The following is a 25,928-nucleotide window of genomic DNA, read 5'->3' on the forward strand; positions in this document are numbered from 1 at the left end:
AAAATCGTAAACCTTGTTTATCTCAGTTTCGCAGACACACAAGCTGAGTTTGAACTGCAAAACAAAGTGACAAAAATCATTCTTAATTGCACCATTTATAGGAATCAAGAACACGCAGTCATTATTGTGTGTGATGCATTTGTGTAGCGTGGCATTTCTGTTCATTCATGCGTTAATTCGTTCATTTATTTTTAGTAAGCGCTTTATCCTGGTCAGGTTCATTGTGGACCCTGAGCTTCTCTTGGGGTCAGTGAGAGCAGGGCGGAAGTGAGTGTGAGGTGAGTGGGGTTATACAATCATTCATTCATTCATTCATTCATTCATCTTCTACCGCTTATCCGAACTACCTCAGGTCACGGGGAGCCTGTGCCTATCTCAGGCGTCATCGGGCATCAAGGCAGGATACACCCTGGACGGAGTGCCAACCCATCACAGGACACACACACACACACACACACACACACACACACACACACACACACACAGACTCTCATTCACTCACGCAATCACACACTTTTTTTTTTCACAGAACATGCAAACTCCACACACACAAGGTGGAGACGGGAATCGAACCCCCACCCTGGAGGTGTGAGGCGAAAGTGCTAACCACTAAGCCACCGTGTCCCCCCATATCAGAATTAGCTTCTGTTAATTGTTCTCTTTGGTCAGGTCACTCTTGTAAATGAGATTTTATCTCTCAGAAATTTGATCCTGGTTAAATAAAGGTTACTTACTTACTTACAGTGCTTAAGTGTTCACACCACTGAATCCATTGATACAAATCGTTGAAAGTGAGTCAAACAAATACAGTGGTTTATATTTTACACTGTTTTTTTTTTTACTAATCTCCATTTCTATTTCCATTTCCACTACTCACAGCTTCAACAAGTCCAACATTATTGCTGTAAGCTCCAATTGTGTGGAGTAAGTGGAGTAATAATCCACCAGAGGCGGAGAAAAGACCATTTCTGCAATCTATTCTGGCTACGATAGATCCACCAGGGGAAATCTCACATCCTGGTTGAGCTTGATTAGCCCCATTACACACACACACACACACACACACACACACAGTTTCTGAATGAATTTCACAGATAAATCATATGGAAACATTTTGCTTGCTCTGGATTGAAAGATGTCTGACTCAATATGTCTGTTGGCAAAAATGGACAAAATGTTATTTTATTTATTTTATTTAAAAAAGGCATGAAGCCTATTTACCTTCTGAGTTAAATGAAAGGTCGTGGTGATACGGCTTACATCTCACTCACTCACGCTTATCCGAACTACCTCGGGTCACGGGGAGCCTGTGCCTATCTCAGGCGTCATCGGGCATCAAGGCAGGATACACCCTGGACGGAGTGCCAACCCATCGCAGGGTGCACACACACACACACACTACAGACAATTTTCCAGAGATGCCAATCAACCTACCATGCATGTCTTTGGACCGGGGGAGGAAACCGGAGTACCTGGAGGAAACCCCCGAGGCACGGGGAGAACATGCAAACTCCACACACAAGGTGGAGGCGGGAATCGAACCCCCAACCCTGGAGGTGTGAGGCGAACGTGCTAACCACTAAGCCACAGTGCCCCCCGGCTTGAAATGCATGAAAATGAAGTAGAAGGAAATGAGGTCCTAATCTTCATGATCACCGGAAGCATTAAGAAATTGTGTTTTACAATCATTTTTTTACTACTAATAATAACACAACACAGAAAGAGCTAGGAGGGAAAAAAGGTATTTAGTTTAGTCCTGGCTCATAAGCAAAGTTATTTCTGAGTTTTGTTTAGCTTAATATTTTATATAAATTGCTGTGCAGTTTCTTCCTCCAAGCCATCAGACTCCTCAGTACCATGCGAGATGACTGACCCAACCTACACACACATACACACACACAATGCTGTATGGACTCCACCTACATCTTTTTTGATTACTTCTTTTCACATACATAGTAACTGTGTAATTTACTGAGGTCTATGTTGTCACTTTTTTCTCCTGTAGTCCTCTGTTTTATCCCCTTCCACTCTAGAGCCAGGACAGGAATGATAAATACTTTCTTAAGCATACAAATCATTAATGTACAGTATCTACACATGCAGCATAGCAGAAGTACAGGAAGAAACTCAGCTATACAAATACAAAGACCACTTTTACCTAAAGAAAACACAATCCCAACAAGTGGCTAAAGTAACTGAGAAAAAACCAGCCCGACTATTGCAACCACGCCAAGGAACCGAAACAGCCTCTACAAGCAGAGCTGGCCTGCCGTGATAAAAAAATTCCACTAGCGCAATACATAACCATGACCATCTTATGCATCAGCAGTGAGTCACCAGGCCTTCTTGGACCACTGGCTACTATGGACCGGTTATTAAACCCACCCACATTGAACTGGGGGAACTCATGGAGTTGGGGAGGACGCAAGTGGAGGAACGTCAGAATTATCTCGATGTTTGGCTATGCTACAGTATTATTGTGGTCAATCTAGTCACAGATGCATCACATGCCCAGAGAAACCCTCTTGCTAGGTGGGTCTTCTGCCACTAATAATTTGACTATTCTTGCTCAATTACATCTTGCTCATGAAACATGTGTTCCAGCGCTATTTAACTCCGGAGCCACTGTTAACCTGATTGATCATCACCTTGATGAACAACTGCAGCTACCTACACTACCATGTATTACCCCACTCCGCATCACCGCCAGGAACAATCAACCAATTGAAGGAGGTTACCTCATGCACCAAACCACTCCTTTCTCGCTTCAAATTGGACTTTTTTACCATCAGAAAATACCCTTTTATTTCATCTTATCACCCTCAAACCCCATTATCTTGAGCCTTCCCTGGTTACACACATGACCCTCAGCTACAATGGTGAAACAAGGAAGTCATCCATTGGTCCTCCTACTGTGGTAGCCTAGTGGTGAAGGTGTTGGGCTACCAATCAGAAGGTTGTAAGTTCGTTCCCAGGTCCACCAAGCTGCCACTGTTGGGCCCCTTAGCAAGGCCCTTAACCCTCAATTGCTCAGCTGTATAAAAAAATGAGATAATGTAAGTCACTATGGATAAGGGCATCTGCTAAATGCTTTAAATGTAATGTAAATGTACTGTCTTCTACACTGCATACAGAACCCACTAGTATGCCCCTGTCTATCTACCTCTGTGGAAAGCCTAAAAACTCCTCTGTGGAAAGCCCACCAATAGAATTCCAGCCGTGTATCAGGATTTCAAGGAGATTATTGATAAGGAAAGAGCCATGAGATTACCCCCACATTGCTTGGGGGGATTGTGCCATAGTATCCTGCCCAAAGCTATGCTCCCGAAATGCAGCGTATATCCCTTATCTATCCCCAAGAGTGAAGCTATGGAGGAATATATCAATTCCCCTGCAGCAGTGGGGTTCTCCTTTGTGGGGAAAAAAAAGGATGGCAGTCTCCGTCCATCGATTACTAAACCTTAAATTCTATTACTGTCAACTCCCTATGGTTCATGCATCCCTAGAACAGCTCAGAGAGACCCATATCTTTACAAAACCCAATTTACAAATTGCATATTACCTCATTCGCATTAAGGAAGATGAAAACTGGCTTTCACACCACCAGGGGGCGCTATAAGTACTTTGTTATGCCGTAGGGGCTAACTGTGGTCCAAGAATTCCAAGACATGCTTAACCACTACATCATAGCCTACATTAATGACATCCTCATTTACTCACCCACCTTGGAGGAACACATTTGCCATCTTTAGACTGCTCTTCAATGCCTGTCCCAACACCAGCTCTATGTCAAAGTTGAGAAATGTGAGCACTCCCATCACCTCCCATCTGCAGGGCAATCCGAGACGAATCCTTTAGCACAAAGACTCTAATTCAGCCTTTGAAAAGCTTAAAACTTTTCAGGCATTGAAGAACAGCTTTACAACTGCTCCTATCCTGAAACACCCTGATCCTGATGCACCCTTCATTGTAGAAGTGAACACATCCAGCTATGGAACTGGAGCAATACTCTCTCAGCGCCATGGCGAACTTAGGAAACTATACCCATGTTAGCCATGTTAAGTATATTGTGTCAGACAGGGAAACACATTTCACCTCCCAAGTCTGGAGAGCATTCTGCTGCCTCCTGAACATCAACATCAGCCTTAAATCTATCTACGACACTCAATCTAATGAACAGGTGGAAAGGCTCAACCAGGAAATTGGCCAATATCTCTGAATCTACTTCCAAAACGAACAACATCGGTGGAGTGAGTTCCTACTGTGGGACGAGTATGCACAAAATTTGCTCACCCACTCCTCCACAGGCCTAACACACTTACAATGTGTAGTGTTCCCCAGGTCTGGTAAACCATCCAGTGTCCTGGCCGCAAATTACTGGATCCAATGGAGCCAAAATGCCTGGGAAAATGGCCATGTTCGCCTCCAATGGGACATACGGAGACAACAAATCCCAGCCAACAGGTGAAGGTGTCCACACCACCCGTTCCAAGTCGGGATTAGGGTTAGTCGGAGACTGGGTGTGGCTCAAAACCTCGGATTGAAACTCCCCTGTCACAAACTCAGCCTTCGTTTCATCGGCCATCATCAAATTTGAATCTTAATTTGGATTTAAAGTTACAGAATCCTGCTCCCACCGACCTACTGTAACTAGCCCAAGTCCCACGTCTCCCTGCTAAAACCCATACATAAAACCCCAAACCAGAGACACATTCATGAGGAACATCCTCCTATTCTAGATTCCTATCGACAGCTCTCCCTCTTATAGGATTTGGGCCATACTGGACTCTAGATGCAGAGAGGGGCACCTTCAGTATCTAATGGACTGGAAGGAATACGGACCGGAGGAACAATCATAGTCCCTGCGGCCGATATCCTAAACTCAGCTCTCACAGAGGGGTTCCACAGATTACTGTATATCTGGATAAACTAGCACCCAGGCCCCGTGGTAGACCTCCAGAGAGAACACCTAGAGGATGGGGGTAGAGTGGGGGCTCACTTAGAGTGGGGGCTCTGTAACATCATAACCTACTACGCCCCCAATAAACTGGCAGACGAAACCCTTACCCGAGTTTTAACCCACTTCCAAGCTCACCAGTGTGTTTTATGCTTTCATGGTTTTGACCCGTTTACCTGTTTGTTGGACTTTGACTTGGATTACGATTGGTATTGTTTTATTTGTGTTTTCACTGTCATTAAATCTGCACACAGATTCCACATGCTCTGCATCAGGGGGTTCATTACCCCTTCTAGACTGTTACAGAGCTCTAACACTGAAACTCCTTCTGTAAAAAGTCTCCTCATAGAAAACTTGTGTTTTTTTTTTACAGATAACTGTGTATTTTTTGTGGGTCATCTGTCATGCAAGCTGTTTCTTTAGAAATGAGCATTTATTAGAATGAGTGCATTATTTTCATGTTACAAACATGTTAGAACAGATTAATAATGCACACATTGCTATTTCCTGACATTTTTAATTCATTACTGAGATTAAAGACAGACAGGAAAGAATTATTCATTCATTCATTCATTCATTCATCTTCTACCGCTTATCTGAACTACCTCGGGTCACGGGGAGCCTGTGCCTATCTCAGGCGTCGTTGGGCATCAAGGCAGGATACACCCTGGACGGAGTGCCAACCCATCACAGGGCACACACACGCACACACACACACACACACACACACACACTCTCATTCACTCACACAATCACACACTACGGACAATTTTCCAGAGATGCCAATCAACCTACCATGCATGTCTTTGGACCGGGGGAGGAAACCGGAGTACCCGGAGGAAACCCCCGAGGCACGGGGAGAACATGCAAACTCCACACACACAAGGCGGAGGCGGGATTTGAACCCCGACCCTGGAGGTGTGAGGCAAACGTGCTAACCACTAAGCCACCGTGCCCCCAGGAAAGAATTAGTGTTAAGTAATTAAATTGTGTTTTTTTTTCAAGATTATAAGGTTGCACATGCAAAGTCACTGAGTAAGTTGTTTCTTTAGAAATGAAAATGTATTAGAATAAGTGAATTAAAAAAATAATTACTTAATTAAAAGAACAATCAGATTTGAGAATTCGTTTCCTTAAACCATGAGAAATAGAATTTGCACCCTGTTTTATTCAATTTTAAACATCTTTGTCATGTCTCACCCCACAATGAAGCTCCATGAAATTAGACAGAGATTTAAGAATTTATAGTGTTTTATAAGAGTTTCTGTTTGTATCTAGGTGACAATGGGAAGGGCTCCAAGTGTAAGTTGTGTACGTTGTTCATAAGATTTTAAAATTTATCTTCAACCACTAAAATTCAGTGTAAGGTTATCAACAGAGGTAAAAACACTTCTAAAACACACTGAAAGCCAACAATGCTGACTCATTTTAGATCAGACACAGACAGAAAATCATTCATTTGTTTATACTGAGTGAAAATGTTTCATAAGTCGAATTTCTGTTTCGCTAGCAAAATGGAACATGAGTGAGGCAGCCCGTCATGCCATTGTTGCGTTAGTCAGCTTTGTGTTCGGGTCTTCATCAGCGATCATTTGAAGACTTCGACAGGAAGGAATTAGTGTTGGGTTTGTGGTGAACTCGGAAATTACACTGACCTGTTAGTTCCTCAGGAGCTCTTGGGTGCTAAATTCCACTCGACTATAAACTGTTGTGTAAAGGACATTATATACATTGACATCATTTCCTCTCCAGTGTCACACAAATGAGGATGAGGTTCCCTTCTGGGTCTGGTTCCTCTCAAGGTTTCTTCTTCATATCATCTCAGGGAGGATTTGCTCACCACCGTCACCTCGGGCTTGATCATTAGGGATAGATTTTAAACTTTAAACTTTAAAACTTTTATTCTTTTTCTATACTTCTGAAAAGCTGCTTTGAGACAATGTGAATTGTTAAAAGCGGGAGGCACGGTGGCTTAGTGGTTAGCACGTTCGCCTCACACCTCCAGGGTCGGGGTTCGATTCCCGCCTCCGCCTTGTGTGTGTGGAAACCCCCGTGCCTTGGGGGTTTCCTCCGGGTACTCCGGTTTCCTCCCCCGGTCCAAAGACATGCATGGTAGGTTGATTGGCATCTCTGGAAAATTGTCTGTAGAAAATTTTCTGTCTGTGTGTGTGTGTGCGCGCCCTGCAATGGGTTGGCACTCCGTCTCCGAATGAATGAATGAATGAGTGAACTGTTATAAAGGGTAAAATGAGACTTCATTGCACTTCCTGTCATAGTCACTTTTGCATGTCTGTATTTGGTGGATGATTTTATGAAAAAAATGACCCCTAAATTAATGAAACACACATGACAACCTGAGCACAAACCAGCTGATGGTAAATAAGGAAGAGTGATTTGAAAAATTCCATACAATATCACCTGAACTCCATTTTATTTCTGAATGTCAATTCTATTACTTCAGATATTACATTCTGAGAACAGAGAAAACACACCACACACCCATAAACAACTTTATAGATTAAAAGTTTCTGGGCACCAGATGTTGTTTTTAATATCACATCCCCACTGAAGCAATAACTCTCTGTACCAGTTTGTCCAGCTGAACCTTTGAGTCGCTCGTAACATTGTCAGGCATGTCCCCAGTGTAACCGAATACGCTCCATCTCCTATAACATTGCTTCATCTGATGTTCAAAACCAAATATCCAAGCGGCAGCAGCAGCCCAGGCTTAAATGAGATTATTCAGAATCACATTCAAGTCTGTTTGCTTTTGCCTTTGCTGGATGAAACAACTCAATAAAGGGGCCAGTGAGCTGCAGTGAAACCTTGACTAAGGCTCCTTTTGAGGGAATGAGATTGAGGAAAACGCAGCAGTTCAAAGATGGAGATGCATTAATATTCTGCTGGTGCATGTCCAGTAGATGTTCAGAGAGAGAGAGCTAGAGAGAGAGAAAGAGAGAGAGAGAGAGAGAGAGAGAGAGAGAGAAAGAAACAGTGCTCCTAGTGTTTCTGTCAAGTTTTGCGTGTCTGCTAGCCTGCTACAAACACCCCGCTTGCCCGTGCCTGGATCTTTGAAGATAACAGCCTTATTAATACACAAGTCTAGCAATGACTCTGAGACACACACAGAAAGAGAGAGAGAGAGAGAGAGAGAGAGAGAGAGAGAGAGAGAGAGAGAGAGAGAGAGAGAGAGAGAGAGAGAGAGCTGATCTAAAGTCGGAGTCTAAACTACAGAGTCATATATAATAGTTATGTTAGGAAATAATCTGGATGATACAGAAATTTTACAAGCTAGAGAGTTCATCACACCATGGGACTGCTTCACTAAGTAAGATTTATTGGTTAGCAAGTGATCTCTAAGCTCAGTTTGACCCTACTCTGTATTTCCTGTCTTACAACAGTGGTTCACTTTTCACTGGGTTATATCACCATAATAAAATATGCTGTGCGGCAATCCTACACCAGAGCTCTGCCTCTACATCAGACAGTCCTAACTGTGTATTACACATCCCTGAGTCTATATCACACAGTCCTAACTGTGTATTACACATCCCTGAGTCTATATCAGACAGTCCTAACTGTGTATTACACATCCCTGAGTCTATATCAGACAGTCCTAACTGTGTATTACACATCCCTGAGTCTATATCACACAGTCCTAACTGTGTATTACACATCCCTGAGTCTATATCACACAGTCCTAACTGTGTATTACACATCCCTGAGTCTATATCACACAGTCCTAACTGTGTATTACACATCCCTGAGTCTACAGTATATCAATACACAGCCAGGACACACATCCCTGATGCAGGATTATTTTATTTATTATTATAATTATATAATATATATATATATTTTAATATATTAAATATAAATATAATAATATTTATTTATTATTATAATTATAATATAATAATCTATTTGACACTAATCTATCTGTTACCACTGGACATTTCTGTATCTGTACAATCTGTTGCACCTTAACATATTACATATATATTTATATCTATACTTTATATCTTTATATACTTTATATTTATATATATATGAAAGTGCATATTGCATATAATGTCTAATGCATTGTAAATATGACTAATAGTACACTATGTACTATGTGCATATTGCATCTTTTTCACATTTGCACATTTTACCTGGTATTGAGCATTTTGCACATTTTCACCCATATGTAAACTGTTCCTAAACTGTTCTTAATTTCTGTTTAATTACTGTATGTAAATTGTTCTGTGATTTCTGGAGTTCTCTCCCAAGAATTTCACTCACCAAGGCACATGTGCTGTGGTGATGTGACAATAAAAGTGACTTGACTTGACTTGATGCGATATCAAAGTCCTACCTGTGTGTCACACATCCCTGCCTCTACATCAGACAGTCCTGGCTGTGTGTCACACATCCCTGCCTCTACATCAGACAGTCCTGGCTGTGTGTCACACATCCCTGCCTCTACATCTAGACAGTCCTGGCTGTGTGTCCACATCCCTGCCTCTACATCAGACAGTCCTGGCTGTGTGTCACACATCCCTGCCTTTACATCTAGACAGTCCTGGCTGTGTGTCCACATCCCTGCCTCTACATCAGACAGTCCTGGCTGTGTGTCACACATCCCTGCCTCTACATCTAGACAGTCATGGCTGTGTGTCCACATCCCTGCCTCTACATCAGACAGTCCTGGCTGTGTGTCACACATCCCTGCCTCTACATCTAGACAGTCCTGGCTGTTTGTCACACATCCCTGCATCTAGACAGTCCTGGCTGTGTGTCCACATCCCTGCCTCTACATCAGACAGTCCTGGCTGTGTGTCAAACATCCTGCCTCTACATCAGACAGTCCTGGCTGTGTATTACACATGTGTGCCTCTACATCAGACAGTCCTATCTGTGTATCACACATCCCTGTGTCTATGTCAGACAGTCCTATGTGTGTATCATACATCCCTGTGTCTGTATCAGACAGTTCTGTGTATCACAAATACCTGCCTCTACATGAGACAGTCCTTCCTGTGTATTATACATTCCTGCCTCTATATAAAAATGTAGGCTTTTGCACTAGACATTCCTACATCTGACTACTTTAGCAGCTGTGCAAACAATAATGAGACAATAAATAAATTAATAATTTAAAAAAATGAATCCTATTCTAAATCTATTCCTATCTCTGTATCAGGCATTTGTTTCTCTGTATCAGACATTCTTACCCCTGTGTCAGACATTTCTGCCTCTGTATCAGACAATCCTGCCTCTGTATCAGACATTACTGTCTTTGTATAAGGCATTCCTTCCTGTGTATCAGACATTCCTACCTCTGTGTCAGACAGTCCTGCCTGAGTATCAGACATTCATGCCTCTGTATCAGACATTCCTGCCTCTGTTTCAGACATTATTTCCTGTATCAGACATTCCTGCCTCTGTGTCAGACATTATTGACACTGTATAAGATATTTCTTTCTCTGTATCAGACATTCCTGCATCTGTATCAGACATTCATGCCTCTGTGTCAGACAATCCTGCCTCTGAATCAGATATTCCTGCGTCTGTATCAGACATTGCTGCCTCTGTATCAGACATTCCTTCCACTGTTTCAGATATTCTTTCCTGTATCAGACATTCCTACCTCTATGTCAGACATTTCTGCCTCTGTATCAGTCATTCCTGCCTTTGCATCAGACAATACTGCCTCTGTGTCAGACATTCTTGACTCTGTATCAGACATTCTTGACTTTGTATGAGACATTCCTGCGTCCGTATCAGACATTCCTGCCTGTATCAGACATTCCTGCCTCTGTATCAGACATTCCTGCCTGTATCAGACATTCCTGCCTTTGTATCAGACATTACTGCCTTTGTGTCAGACATTCTTGACTCTGTATCAGACATTACTGCCTTTGTGTCAGACATTCTTGACTCTGTATCAGACATTCCTGCCTCTGTATCAGACATTCCTGCCTGTATCAGACATTCCTGCCTCTGTATCAGACATTCCTGCCTGTATCAGACATTCCTGCCTTTGTATCAGACATTACTGCCTTTGTGTCAGACATTCTTGACTCTGTATCAGACATTACTGCCTTTGTATCAGACATTACTGCCTTTGTGTCAGACATTCTTGACTCTGTATCAGACATTCTTGACTTTGTATGAGACATTCCTGCCTCCGTATCAGACATTCCTGCCTGTATCAGACATTCCTGCCTCTGTATCAGACATTCCTGCCTGTATCAGACATTCCTGCCTTTGTATCAGACATTCCTGCCTCTGTATCAGACATTCCTGCCTGTATCAGACATTCCTGCCTTTGTATCAGACATTCCTGCCTCTGTATCAGACATTCCTGCCTGTATCAGACATTCCTGCCTTTGTATCAGACATTCCTGCCTGTATCAGACATTCCTGCCTTTGTATCAGACATTCCTGCCTTTGTATCAGACATTCCTGCCTCTGTATCAGACATTCCTGCCTGTATCAGACATTCCTGCCTTTGTATCAGACATTCCTGCCTCTGTATCAGACATTCCTGCCTGTATCAGACATTCCTGCCTCTGTATCAGACATTCCTGCCTGTATCAGACATTCCTGCCTTTGTATCAGACATTACTGCCTTTGTGTCAGACATTCTTGACTCTGTATCAGACATTCTTGATTTTGTATGAGACATTCCTGCCTCCGTATCAGACATTCCTGCCTATATCAGACATTCCTGCCTCTGTATCAGACATTCCTGCCTGTATGAGACATTCCTGCCTCTGTATCAAACATTCCTGCCTCTGTATCAAACATTCCTGCCTTTGTATCAGACATTACTGCGTCTATATCAGACATCTCTGTCTCTGTATCAAAGATTCCTACCTGCATATCAGACATCCATGCATCGATCAAACATGTCTAACATTAATCATACATTTCTGCCCCTGTATCAGAGAATTAGAGCCTACCTCTTGTCATGACGATGCCCGCCAGGCCTTTGTGACATGCGTGCATGAGGGCGGAGCAGCCAATCAGCTCGCTGTATTTCTCCCTCACCAAATGAAACACGGCATCTGCAAAGTCCTGAAACACACAACCCATAATACATTCATTATCTTTAAGAGTTATTTTCTTGCTGCAAAATCACGTCAGGTCCTTATTATTATTATTATTATTATTATTATTATTATTATTATTATTATTATTATGTTAAATGTTGGAGTAATTTATGTTAGAAAACGTGTTTACGGGCTCATCTTTGTCTGAACCACTTCCACTAATAAAACCAAGTGATTTATTCAGCGGGATAAAAGTGTACTCTCAGATATACCATCTGTCCACTGCTGTGTGTGTGAGGCATGTGTATGTGTGTGTATGCGCGTAAGTATGTGTGTGGTCTGAACAGCAACCACTGGAAAAACCCAGCCGTCTGAAAAATAGTCTGGCCTCTGTCCATGAATTTACAAAATGGGTGTGACTCAATCTTGTCCAGGCTGTGGGACAGATGTTCAGCCAACCTGCATGAACACACACACACACACACACACACACATGCTTCACACTTCACACTACAGACAGCTTCTGGTTCAAAAAAATCTGTGCTATTCCATGTAGCAATTAGCAGCTTAGACCCCATTGGGGACATTCACACACATAAACACACATACTAATAAGGATGATGGAATTGCAGGAGCCATGTGTGTTAGCCAGGTAGCCTGTACAGTATACTACAGCAGTTAGCAGGTGCTAGGGTTAGGGTTAGGGTTAGGGTTAGGGTTAGCCTAACCCTAACCCTAACCCTAACCCTAACCCTAACCCAAGCCAGACCTTTTACAGTGGGGTAGCTAGGTTATCCTTAACAACGACTAGGGTGGATCATAATACTAATCTACATTCACAGGAAATGATATAATGTAGTGCCGGATATCTGTGAATGATCTGAGTAGGATTTCTATTCTACAACATGTGTGTGCCTGCTAACAAGCTGAAAAAACTTTCATTCATTCATTCATTCAGCCAATCAACCTACCATGCATGTCTTTGGACCGGGGGAGGAAACCGGAGAACCCGGAGGAAACCCCCGAGGCACAGGGAGAACATGCAAACTCCACACACACAAGGCGGAGGCGGGAATCGAACCCCGACCCTGGAGGTGTGAGGCGAACGTGCTAACCACTAAGCCACTGTGCCACCTGCTGAAAAAAAACTTATCATAGCTAAAACAAATTAAGGCTACCTACATTATCTTATGCTATGTACTGTATGTAACAGTAGCTAATAACAGACTGAAGTTATCCAATGTCACGCCTCCAAATGATGAAGATCAATGATGTAAAACAGATTTTTGATTACAATGTTACTTGTTTGTTTTGTTGGGCCAATAACCAATTTAGTTCAATCTTAGCTAGCTAAACTTTCTTGCTCTTATCATACTGGGTTAGCAAAGGAATGGTGGCCGTGCTTCACCATTAAGCTCCGCCCACGCAGAGCAGAGCAGAAGTAATGGGCTTTATAGAGCATATGCTTTCTAAACTCTCTTTGTGTCTGCTTTGCAGTCTCTCTCGCTGCGAGTGTGTGTTTTTTGTAGAGGATGTTCACGGCTTATGACGGTCAGTGAGTGGAACTGCACGGGATGCTAAGGACCCTTCAGCCTCAGGAAACTGATGACACTGTGCAACATTTCTTATAGTTAAAGGTTGCACAAATATCAAGTACCTAAAATTCTACAGTACACCTATGGATTTCTCTAGGATATACCAAAAAGCAATGGCTCTTGTACCATTAAAGAGACCAAATCAATACAAGATCTGACGAAAATGTTCTATCTGGATAGACGGGGCCTGTTTTTAGAGTGACTTTACCCCCAAAGACAGTTCATAAGAGCTCATTAAATCTAAATGTCAAGCATACAAGAGTTAAAAATTTGATTCTATGGAAAATTCTGGAGTGACCAGTGAAAATTTTGGAGTGTTAAAAAGTGTTGCCACCATCAAAACACTATATGAGGAAATATCTTTCCGAAAGAACCGTGTTCATTGATCCTGTACAGTTCCAGAGAGCTGTGGGATCGATAGCAAGGTGTACTGAAGAGGTTCAGAATAAATGATGTAATAACACACTTCAGATTGTTTATCTTCTCTTAGTTTTCATCATCGAAGTCAAAGGTTAGGCAAATGCAAATGCATTAAGACAAATGCAAAAAAAAAAAAAAAATACAAGCTTTTATGAAATAGATTAGCGAAATTCTCAATTGCAAACTTAAAGTCATCTTAAACTTAAATCCTCTCTAACGTAATCCTATCCTCTTTAACCAAAACACACACACACACACACACACACAAATTGCCAGTGAATGACATGTCGTCAAGCAAACTACATACAATTAAAGTGCTGTCCGGAGATATTTCATGTATTGTCCACCACTGCTTGAGACATCTTTTGCTTGTTTTTTTAATGTGATGATCTGTATACCGGGGGGGCACGGTGGCTTAGTGGTTAGCACGTTTGCCTCACACCTCCAGGGTCGGGGTTCGATTCCCGCCTCCGCCTTGTGTGTGTGGAGTTTGCATGTTCTCCCTGTGCCTCGGGGTTTCCTCCGGGTACTCCGGTTTCCTCCCCCGGTCCAAAGACATACATGGTAGGTTGATTGGCATCTCTGGAAAATTGTCCCTAGTGTGTGATTGCGTGAGTGAATGAGTGTGTGTGTGTGTGTGTGTGCCCTGCGATGGGTTGGCACTCCGTCCAGGGTGTATCCTGCCTTGATGCCCAATGATGCCTGAGATAGGCACAGGCTCCCCGTGACCCGAGGTAGTTCGGATAAGCGGTAGAAGATGAATGAATGAATGAATGGTCTGTATACCTCAACCATCAACAGCTGAGCCAGATAAACCATACTGTATCTCAGATAGACTGAGGAAAAGATCACGATTAAACTTCTCATTGTCAAGGTGGATCTGGAGTCTATCCCGGACAACTTGTGTGTGAAACCTTGGAATCACACGTATGGGTCATTTAGTGGTGTCAATAAACCTGCTGGAAGGTTTTTGTACAGCAGTAGGAGACAATCAATCAATCAATCAATCATGATCAACACCTTTTGACCAATCAGATCTGAGTGTGCTGTCATTAGCGCTGTCTTAAAAATAAACCTGACATTAATTTTTCTTAATGCATAAGAAAAATGTACTATCACTACCAAACCAATGCCTTGCTCTAGTCTTCAGCTGAACAGAAAAAAAAACCCCAGACATATCTACAGATTCCTTCTGAGAGAACTACTCATACCAGCAGCTGAGCCTTTTCTTTTAAATGCCTTTCAGGCTTAATTAAACACTAAACCCAATGTCACCTTAATAAAACACGCTTTATTGGTGACATTAAACAGATTAAGAGGGATGCCAAACACGGATGCTATTCAAACAGGGAAGGCGTATGATATCTATGGCCTGAGGCCCAGGATCGGCTGAGAAGATCCGACCTGTACGTGATGGAAGGACGCAGGTCATAGACGGGACTGATGGGACATAGATGGCAGGGAGGATCTGTCTGGTTAAACCATACAAAAATGAAGGTGCAGACATGAGAGAGAGGAATAGAGAGAGAGAGAGAAAGAGAGAGAGCGAGAGAGAGAGAGAGAGAATAAATGAAATGTTTTTTTTTTTTAGTTATTTATTCAAAGTTAGTGAAATGAGGTTCAATCTCTGAGTGTTTTGTTCCTGTGTGCCTGCACTTGTGTCACTTAAATGAAAGTGGAGTGACACTTCTAACATAACCACAAAGAGAGAGAGAGAGAGAGAGAGAGAGAGAGAGAGACAGAGACATGCAAATCATTTCTATCTTGAGCCAGAGACACTCAACAACACTTTCCCTGCTACCTCTCCTCTCCAGTCTTTTTTTTTTTTCCAAACTCTCAAAAACGCAGAACACAGAAACGAGGCCATGCTGAGATTTCACGAAAACTTTTTCATGACTTTTGTAAAGCTTGTATCCAAACATCCAAATTGTCACCAGACAACTAAAAACCCTCTTCCTGCTATAAAAGACTTTTCCTTAACTGTCCGTGTTAATCATCGGTATCTCTGAAAATCACGTCTCCACGATTAGGGGCCCATTCGTTGTATTCAAAGCAGTTGATTCCTACTAAAATTATGCAGTGAAAACGCAATCATTTCTCCCAAATCTGTATTCATCAGACATGAATAGAGAGACATTTTCTGCTTATTTAAAATGTAATAGTCTGAAATGGGACTTATCAAAAACAGGGCTGGGATGTTTAGAGCAATCAAAAAGGTATTCTATATCAAAACAGTCAAAAGGAAAAATGAAAGAGTTACAGAGAGAAAAAGAGTGTGTGTGTGTGTGTGTGTAGTGACAAACACAGCTGTGATGGGGTGTGTGAAATCAGAAAAGGCCTGGAGTAATTTCTTGGGATGGGATGATGTGACCAGAGACTTGAAGAGCAAACACTGGGCAATTTCATGTTCCGTTTTCTTTTTACTAAGTTTTTAAAGCGCATTGTTCTATAACGTCAGTGACTAAAAGGAAGGAGTCACCAGTGTCAGGACTCTGTAACAGTCAGGACGTTAATCCACCACAGGAAAGATGTATTTTTTGGCATCATGACATACAGGTGATGGCTGGTGAGGGAAGAACTGCTTATAGCCGCTTTCAGGTACTGTAACATAGCTAACTTCCAACAACTATCATAGATGTTCCTAAAAACAGGGTATGTAAGAAAAATAAAATGAAAAAAAAAAAAAACTGCTACCAATATGGCTAAACACATAACAAATCAAAATGCTAATAAAATTTTAGAATTTAAATAAGTGAAGTGAAAGTGACGTGACATACGGCTAAGTACGGTGACCCATACTCAGAATTCGTTCTCTGCATTTAACCCATCCAAAGTGCACACACACAGCAGTGAACACACACACACACACACCGTGAACACACACCCGGAGCAGTGGGCAGCCATTTATGCTGCGGCGCCTGGGGAGCAGTTGGGGGGGGGTGGGGGGTTGGTTTCGGTGCCTTGCTCAAGGGCACCTCAGTCGTGGTATTGCCGGCGCGAGACTCGAACCCACAACCTTACGGTTAGGAGTCAAACTCTCTAACCAATAGGCCACGACTTAAAAAAAAAATCAAAAATTTCTTATTATAAGATTGCAATAAACCAAATATAAGTTTATTCATTTCTCGTATTAGTTCTAGAGATATTTTACTCTTTTCTTATTTTACTGGCAGATAATGTGGCTTCTTTCTATAAATAGTCTACATTTACAGTACATAGTAGACACCCTTATACAGAGCAACTTACATTTTACCTCATTTTTATACAAGTGAGCGTTAAGAGCCTTGCTCAGGGGGCCCAGCGATAGCAGTTTGGTGGATGTGGGATTCAAGCTCACAACCTTCTGATTCATAGACCAACGCCTTAACCACTAGGCTACTACGTACCTACTAGTCATAAGCTGCCCACATAAAAAGACCATTTCAAGCTTAAAATTAGTAAAACGTTTAAAACTCAAATATTGCTAGATCATTTTGACAATATGCAAAATATTCTAACTTGCTGTCATTATTCAGCAGTTCATTATACAGTACATGTATAATAAAGAGTGTAGACAAGATGTATTTATTCGACTTATCAAGAAATTATGTTTGGAAATCTATTCACAAGCTCTTTTTAACCCTTTTTATCAGTACACTGGTGTTCCTTTATGCAGACGGGATGAGTATCGACTTTTTCAATCAGTATAAATGAATGATTTTCTGACTGTGAGTCTGAGGTAAAATGAGTCATGACTCTTGTTGGCTTTCAGTGGGATAAACTTACACAGAATTTTAAGGGTTGAACATAGTACCTTCACATTTTAGATGTTTATGAACAAGCACTTTCGGCATCTGGGAGAGCAAAAATGGGTTCGATTTTACCAATTACTGTACAATGATTTCTGTGAATAAAAAATGTTTTGTGGACCTTTTCTACAAATATATTGCTCCTAGTATTATAGGAAAAAAAACAGAAACACTTATGAATAAATACAGTCTTAAAGCTCTGAGTCTCTACTTTCATTTGAGCTTCATATTAACCACCGCTCAGGATCGAGACATGACAAAAACATTCGATACTTAACACGGACACGACAAAACATGAGCAAATTTAAATTTTTGGCTTCTGATAATCCAACTTCACTATATGTCATCATTTTAAGAGCCAGGGCCCATTTTCATGGAAATCCTTAGTGTAAAGAGTTTTTCCTAGTGATGCAAATTCTTAGAAATGTAGGCGTTTCCTCTTGGAATTAAAGAGAAAATCTTAGGAAAGATGAAATTTATTCATAAAGCATCTTAACCATTAAAAGAGCTCATAAGGTCAAAAAGTGTTAGGAAAGTGAGGAAGACTTTTAAGAGGCTTAAGAGTTTCTTTATCAGAGGAGAAAATGGCTGAAAGGTGACGAGGGAGAAGAAATGTGTTGTATATAATATTTGATAATGATAGTGAGTTAATAAGATGATACAGATTACATTGTGTAGGGATTATTTTTAACTTTTCTGCCTTTATACTGTATATATATATATATGGTATATAGGGATGGTATATAGGGATGGTAGTGTATCTATAAATGACATAGCGGCTGAATGTGTATATATATATATATATATATACACATTCTGCCGCTATGTCATTTATACATACACGAACATCCCAAAAACAGAGCTGAAATGCCATAGCGGCAGACATATATATAATAATTTGTCTCTATGACATTTCTGCTCTGTGTCGGAGATGTTTACATTTACATTTAGATTACATTTATTACATTTATAACATACAGATGTTCGAACGTCTCTAATATGATCGATCACGAACGTAATCCCTACACGACATAGTCTCAAATATCTTAACATAGAGACAAAGTGAAGGTTTATAATAGACCAGATTTTAAAAGCGCTCCTATTTATTTATTGTACAACCAATCACAGTCTTCAAAACAATGTGTCACCTAGTAACAGGTTAAGCCCCGCCTACTCTATAAGATAAAAGTTCAAGCTAAATTAGAAGCTCTCTGAGATCATTATTAGAATCTTTAAGAATACAGGCCCAGATATTGAGACACAAAGTCATACATTTGATTAACATTCTGAATTTAATCTTTAGCAGTAAATCACACTGTATTAATCTACTTGCACTGATTTCCTCTGTGGAATTCACACCTTTGGATGCTGCATATTCATTAAGGTGTACACACAAAACAGATGTGTTGTTTTACTCATTTGAAAGCTTCAATCCTCCTTAGACCTTTTCAGTAAATCAGTTTGTGCTTTTTGTGGGTGTCGTGTTCGCATGTGTTCGTAGACACACCTTAAGAACACCAGAACACTAGTGTGAACAAACTACGGTATATGCCACCAAATGCCACGATTCACTGAAGGCACAGCATAAGATGAGGCATGAAATAAAACTACGCTGGTTTGACAGTTTAATAAAAGTTTGCTGGCTGAAATCCTTTTTTTTTTGCCGGGGGTACCCTTTGAGATTCGAAGTAGAATAATAATTTTAATTTAACTTTTTAATAAATGGCATGTTACTTTTCAATTTGTATATACATTAAAAAAAATCAGTCAAACTTTTTTCTTTGTATCATCAAAGTTTTAATTTAAATATATATAGATCTAATCTGAAATAAACATTTCTATGTCTATTTCCACCCCAAACACACACACACACACACACACACACTTTAACACTTAGTGGAAGGTCCTTCCTGCTCCAGAACACCTCAGTTAAACCTGTATGATGATGTGAGGTTCACCAGCTCCTCAGTTATTCCCAGATATCATACAAGCAGTCTCATCAACATATGGACTATGGCCATACCCAGTACTTAAATAAATACTACAGTAAAGTGAATAAATATATGAGAAAACAAAACAAAAAGACAAAAGCTAACTGTAGTTCTGCTATTGTAATTTTCTACACATGAACCAGAATCCCTTCTGTAAGCAGGTCCTCTGTTATTTAGCTAAAAGCAGCTCATCAGTCCAGACATTAGCTTCAAGATTGAAAAAAAAAAAAATAGCTCGGAAAAATGACAATTTTTCCTAGTGAGAACTTCCATAAAATGTTTTATTTACTTTCTCTATCCTTGTTAGCTAACTGATGACATGGGTAACAAGACTCTATATACAGATATAAAAACAAAACACAACTAAATTGTAATTTAAACACAAATGGACAGAGAGGAATGTGTTTAGAGAACTGTCCTATTTAAAGCTAAAATGAATCATTATTAATTAATATTATTAATCATAATAATTAACGTTTATTTAGACGATTGTTAGCAAGCCATTTCATGTCTTTACTTGAATAGACTTTAATTTCATACACAAATCTTTTAAAGTAGTGGTTTAGAATTTTCTGAAAAACAATTTAATTACAATAAGGCAGCCTCTGGTACACTGAAGTCTGTGTACATTACCACAACTTAGAATCTAGTCGGTCAGTATTCGCTCCTGCATTACAACACCATTTAAAAAGTACAACTCTACTACGGCTCTCCCTATCAGTGTGCACCACATTTATTTCCCAGCTAATGCAAAATGTCAGCCGCAATGATGCTGCCTTCTCCCATCAGAAGTCAATATTGTACCGGGAACAAAAATGTCAGCCGGGAAATTTTCTCTACTGCTCCCTGACCCAGAAGGCTATCCGCCGGGAGCCGAGGTTAGTCGAAGGGCTTCAGCACTGAAAGGAGTTCTTGAGTAGTGATTAGCATTCCACAAGGACGCCTTTAGGTTCAAAGGTTCGGCAGATACTACGATGTTGGTTAGATGGGTTTATTATTAAGGAACAGAAATGTAATATGATGTAGTATTTTAGGGGCTTTTGAACAACTATTGACCCACTTTGTAAATTATTTAGAGCCAAACAAGGTTAGATATATTTATTTTTATTTTTAGTTTGACATTACAGTCATGGTCCAAAAGAAGAGAACAAGAAGTCAAGGTCAATCATGGAAAATTCATCAGTGTGATCCATTATTAATACATGTAAACAAGGTCAATATTGATGAAACACTAGAAACACAAGGGAGTGAGGGTTAGGACTAATGGTGGATCACCTGTAGTGGTAGGTGTGGCACATCATATATGGCACATATATATATATATATATGATATGGAATCCTATGGGGGGTCACGGTGGCTTAGTGGTTAGCACGTTCGCCTCACACCTCCAGGGTCGGGGTTCGATTCCCGCCTCCACCTTGTGTGTGTGGAGTTTGCATGTTCTCCCCGTGCCTCGGGGGTTTCCTCCGGGTACTCCGGTTTCCTCCCCCGGTCCAAAGACATGCATGATAGGTTGATTGGCATCTCTGGAAAATTGTCCCTAGTGTGTGATTGTGTGAGTGAATGCGTGTGTGTGTGTGTGCCCTGCGATGGGTTGGCACTCCGTCCAGGGTGTATCCTGCCTTGATGCCCAATGACGCCTGAGATAGGCACAGGCTCCCCGTGACCCGAGGTAGATCAGATAAGCGGTAGAAGATGAATGAATGAATGAATGAATGGAATACTATTATATTCTCTTATTCTCTTCTTTTAAATGCACCTATTTGCAGGATATATGCCAGTTCCTAGAAATTGTGCAATCATTGGGAGGAACAATCTTGCTCTATAGAGTTATTATTGCATTATTATTACTCTAAAAATAAAATAAACTACACAGCAATCAAGGGTGACATCCTCTCAATTTTATTTAAGGCTACGTCATTATTAATGTCATCCTGACCAACCGAAATATAGGGTCATAACATGGTCATGAGCTGCTGCTGGAATCAACACATTCCTGTATGTCTATGGAAAGACATAGAAGATTTTATAGAAGGCATTCACGTGCAAAAATAAGCAGATCTAAATAAAACAGGATTTTTTCACAAGAAGACACTAGAAAGACATTAATTTGTGGGCAAGTTCAAGACATTAATTGATGGCTCTTTAGATAATACAATAATAATAAGAAAACCTTGTTTTTGGGACATTAAAGGATTTATGTCATTGCAGACTGAGCAATTTGCCTTTTCATAAACGTAGCAAATGAATAAATCATGAGTATATGTAACTGAAATTCTGCTCCAGGAACATTGTTATATGACAGTGGTAATGTTTCGATAGTCATACAATTAACGCCTGTCATTGTATTAACATGCATTATCAGCTGCATGGCAATGGCGGTTGTCTGCAGTTCTGAGAATCCAATCACACTCTTGTGTGTGAAAAACACTCTCTCTCCACCCTCACACTCTCTCAGTACCTTATCAGAGCTTGGCAGAGCAGCCATGGCTACAGAAAAAAAACAAACCTTGTCTTATATTTCTTTATAGAGGTATTTAACAATTCATTCAGTTAGTTTTTATGTGTCTCCCTGGTGCTGTATCATCCTTGTGCCTGCCAACAAGGGGGGACCTTATAAAAGTTGATGTCCATTCAGTGGTAAAACCTTACCAAGGGAGTTTTGGAAAATCTCAGTACAGGGTTTAGACACACAATCATTTCACTTTTGTTTGTTTTTACCAAACTAGTCTATTAAAGCCCGCTGTGCATTCTGTCTTTTTTACTCTCCCTTTTTGCCCTGGATGTGATATTATAGGTTTCCTTCTGTCTCTTGATCTCTTTCTCTCTTTTGGCATGAAGGTCTGTGAGTCATGAAGGACCTGCACTTTGTTTCTCCCCTTTGCCCTGCTTTTACACTTAGTTGGCCTTTGGCTTTCTAACAAAAACACAACTCTTGCTGACAAAGCCCCTCCCTGCAAGACGAACTGTGCACAGCTTTGCAATGTTGCCTCAAACAGTGTACAACCTTTTAATATGTGCAAGGTCCAGATGGCCCTGCAGCCTGTGAGACAGATTTTTAGCCAGCCATGCTTTTAGCTCCATCAGCAGGGAGCTGTCAGTCAGAACAGCCTACTGGGCCAGCACTAACACAAAATACATTGCTGCCCCCTCAAAATGCCTTCAACTCCTCAGAGCCACCAATTCAGCCTTCCTACAACTCCTCTTAACTTTGTCCTTCCTTCTATTCATTTCAGGCCCACTTTAGTCTACTAAACTCTCTCGAACCCCAGTCAACCTTACTTTAATTCCTTTCAATTCCTTATTAAATCTCATCTTTGATAAAGTTTTTACGCCCCCGTTTCCGACTCCCTTCAACTCCTCTCAGCTCCATTTCACCTCCCTAAAAATCTTCTCAGTCCATTTCACCTAAGCAACCATCTACTTAGCCCCCATTCAGACTCCATTCATTTCCTCACAGTAAGATTTAGCCTCCCTTTACCCTCCATAAACTGCTTTTTTCAGACTCCCTCTAACTCTACTCAACCCCCATTTCAGCCTCCCTTATATTCCTTGCATATCCCACCCAGCCTTGTTTCAAACGACTGTTGATGCCTTCATTCTCAGTCCCCACTCAGACAACTTACATCTCCTATCAGCCTCAAGCACAAATTCTCTAAGCCTTCATTCAGAATCCCTCTAAATTTCTTCAACATCTGTACAATCTCCCTGCATTCCAAATTTGGTCCCTCTTCAGCCTCATTTCTCAGTCACCAGACTCCTTCTAACTCCTCTCAGCCAACCCATTCAGCCTGCATAATCTCATTCACTCATCTCATCCTCAATTTAACCTCCTCTAAAGCCTTACTTGTAATTTTTACTTATATAATTGCACCTTCTCACATTAAGCACCCATTCAGCCTCCCTGCTGGAGATTAGCAGAAACACAAGGACATCTACAAGGACTAACCCTAACCCTAACCTTTCTTAATGGAGGCTGATGGAGATACATGTTTGAAAATCAGTTATATCTACACTCTGAGATGCACTTAGAAGTATTGATCTAATTACCTATATAGTTTTGGAGAATCGTGCAGAATATACACTCAGAAATAAACAGTTATTAAAACTTAAACAGGGGGGCACGGTGGCTTAGTGGTTAGCACGTTCGCCTCACACCTCCAGGGTTGGTTCAATTCCTGCCTCCACCTTGTGTGTGTGGAGTTTGCATGTTCTCCCCGTGCCTCGGGGGTTTCCTCCGGGTACTCCGGTTTCCTCCTCCGGTCCAAAGACATGCATGGTAGGTTGATTGGCATCTCTGGAAAATTGTCCTTAGTGTGTGATTGTGTGAGTGAATGAGAGTGTGTGTGTGCCCTGTGATGGGTTGGCACTCCGTCCAGGGTGTATCCTGCCTTGATGCCCGATGACACCTGACATAGGCACAGGCTACAAATTCTCTAAGCCTTCATTCAGAATCCCTCTAAATTTCTTCAACATCTGTACAATCTCCCTGCATTCCAAATTTGGTCCCTCTTCAGCCTCCTTTCTCAGTCACCAGACTCCTTCTAACTCCTCTCAGCCAACCCATTCAGCCTGCATAATCTCATTCACTCATCTCATCCTCAATTTAACCTCCTCTAAAGCCTTACTTGTAATTTTTACTTATATAATTGCACCTTCTCACATTAAGCACCCATTCAGCCTCCCTGCAAGTCCTCACTGGATCACAATTCAGCCTCCCTAAGCCACACACTTACTTGGTCAACACTGGTATCTTCAAACTCCTTTCATCAACTCCAGTCTTGCCAACTCTATAACCTCTCAATTTACTCAGCATCCCCCCAACCCCTTGAAACATGTTTCATTACTCCAAACCCCTTTATTACCTCACAATGCTTATTACTTCAAGCTCTACAAGAGCTTTGGCACTGATATTTAAGCTGACATACAATGTCACTGACTTGAAAATGTGTTGGTCTTACAGCTGATCTCAGAACTTGTTGACCCTCATCTCTGAAGAACAGCACTGCTTGTAAAGGACTGGCTGGAAAAGGGTTTCTGAAATGAATTGGTATAACTGTAAAAAGGTGTTTCTGGCCAAAATTGAAGAAACAAACCAAACTGTCAGATTGAGGTGGGACTACAGACAGAGCAGTGTGACCGTGGTTAGCGTTTGAGCCATTGGCGGGGTCACACAGCCAGGATGCAGAGAAGAAATGCTGATTAAGTTATTATTAACTATAATAATGAAATCTATTCATCCCAGACCTCTTTTAAAGATAGTAAATTACTGACCTAACGTCTATTATCACTCTCACTCCACTGATTTTCTACTGCTTATCCGAACTGCCTCGGCATCTGCATCTCAGGCGTCATCGGGCATCAAGGCAGGATACACCCTGGACGGAGTGCCAACCCATCGCAGGGCACACACACTCATTCACTCACACAATCACACACTACGGACAATTTTCCAGAGATGCCAATCAACCTACCATGCATGTCTTTGGACCGGGGGAGGAAACCGGAGTACCCGGAGGAAACCCCCGAGGCACGGGGAGAACATGCAAACTCACCCACACACACAAGGCTGAGGCGGGAATCGAACCCCCAACCCTGGAGGTGTGAGGCGAACGTGCTAACCACTAAGCCACCGTGCCCCCTCAGTCTATTATCAAATAATGGTAAATGAAAAACTCTTACATGTTCTCAAAGAATATTTAGAACCTTTGTGCTTTAAGTGCTTCAGAGGTCAGTGTAACTACGGCTCCCATGAAAACCTGCTTCATGAATGGTAATTGAATTCTTACACACAGACTGATTCTGCATTTTTTGAGCTATAGTAAATGGACATCATTAGCAATGGGAAACTGTTTGAGTGCATGTTTGAACCCACATCTGAACCCAATCCATTACGGCCATCTGATCAAACAGATGCACCAAGAAGCAGACACAATATCAGCTTTGGGGATCAGCACCATCTGCTACAAAATCTCTTAACCCACCATGGCCTCAGTTTTGCACAGCTTGTTTTCTATAGATGATCCAGACTGACCACAGAATTGCTTCCACAACAATGCATGACCAAAGTTCACTCTTGTTACACACTCACAACACTGACCTGGGCCTCGGTCTGAAATGCCACATGACACATTAC

General features: G+C 41.3%; 1 protein-coding gene across 1 annotated transcript in view; it reads right to left on the reverse strand.

Annotated features, from left to right (window-relative positions):
* adarb2 (adenosine deaminase RNA specific B2 (inactive)) overlaps positions 1–25,928 on the reverse strand; it is a 221,513-nt gene that overhangs the window by 28,745 nt on the left and 166,840 nt on the right. The window contains exon 4 of the mRNA XM_060869592.1: positions 11,908–12,022. Within this exon, the coding sequence (XP_060725575.1) occupies positions 11,908–12,022 (115 nt within the window). The remainder of the gene's footprint in view (positions 1–11,907; positions 12,023–25,928) is intronic.

The sequence above is a fragment of the Tachysurus vachellii genome, chromosome 5 (genome assembly GCF_030014155.1).
Source record: "Tachysurus vachellii isolate PV-2020 chromosome 5, HZAU_Pvac_v1, whole genome shotgun sequence".
NCBI classification, from domain to species: Eukaryota; Metazoa; Chordata; class Actinopteri; order Siluriformes; family Bagridae; genus Tachysurus; species Tachysurus vachellii.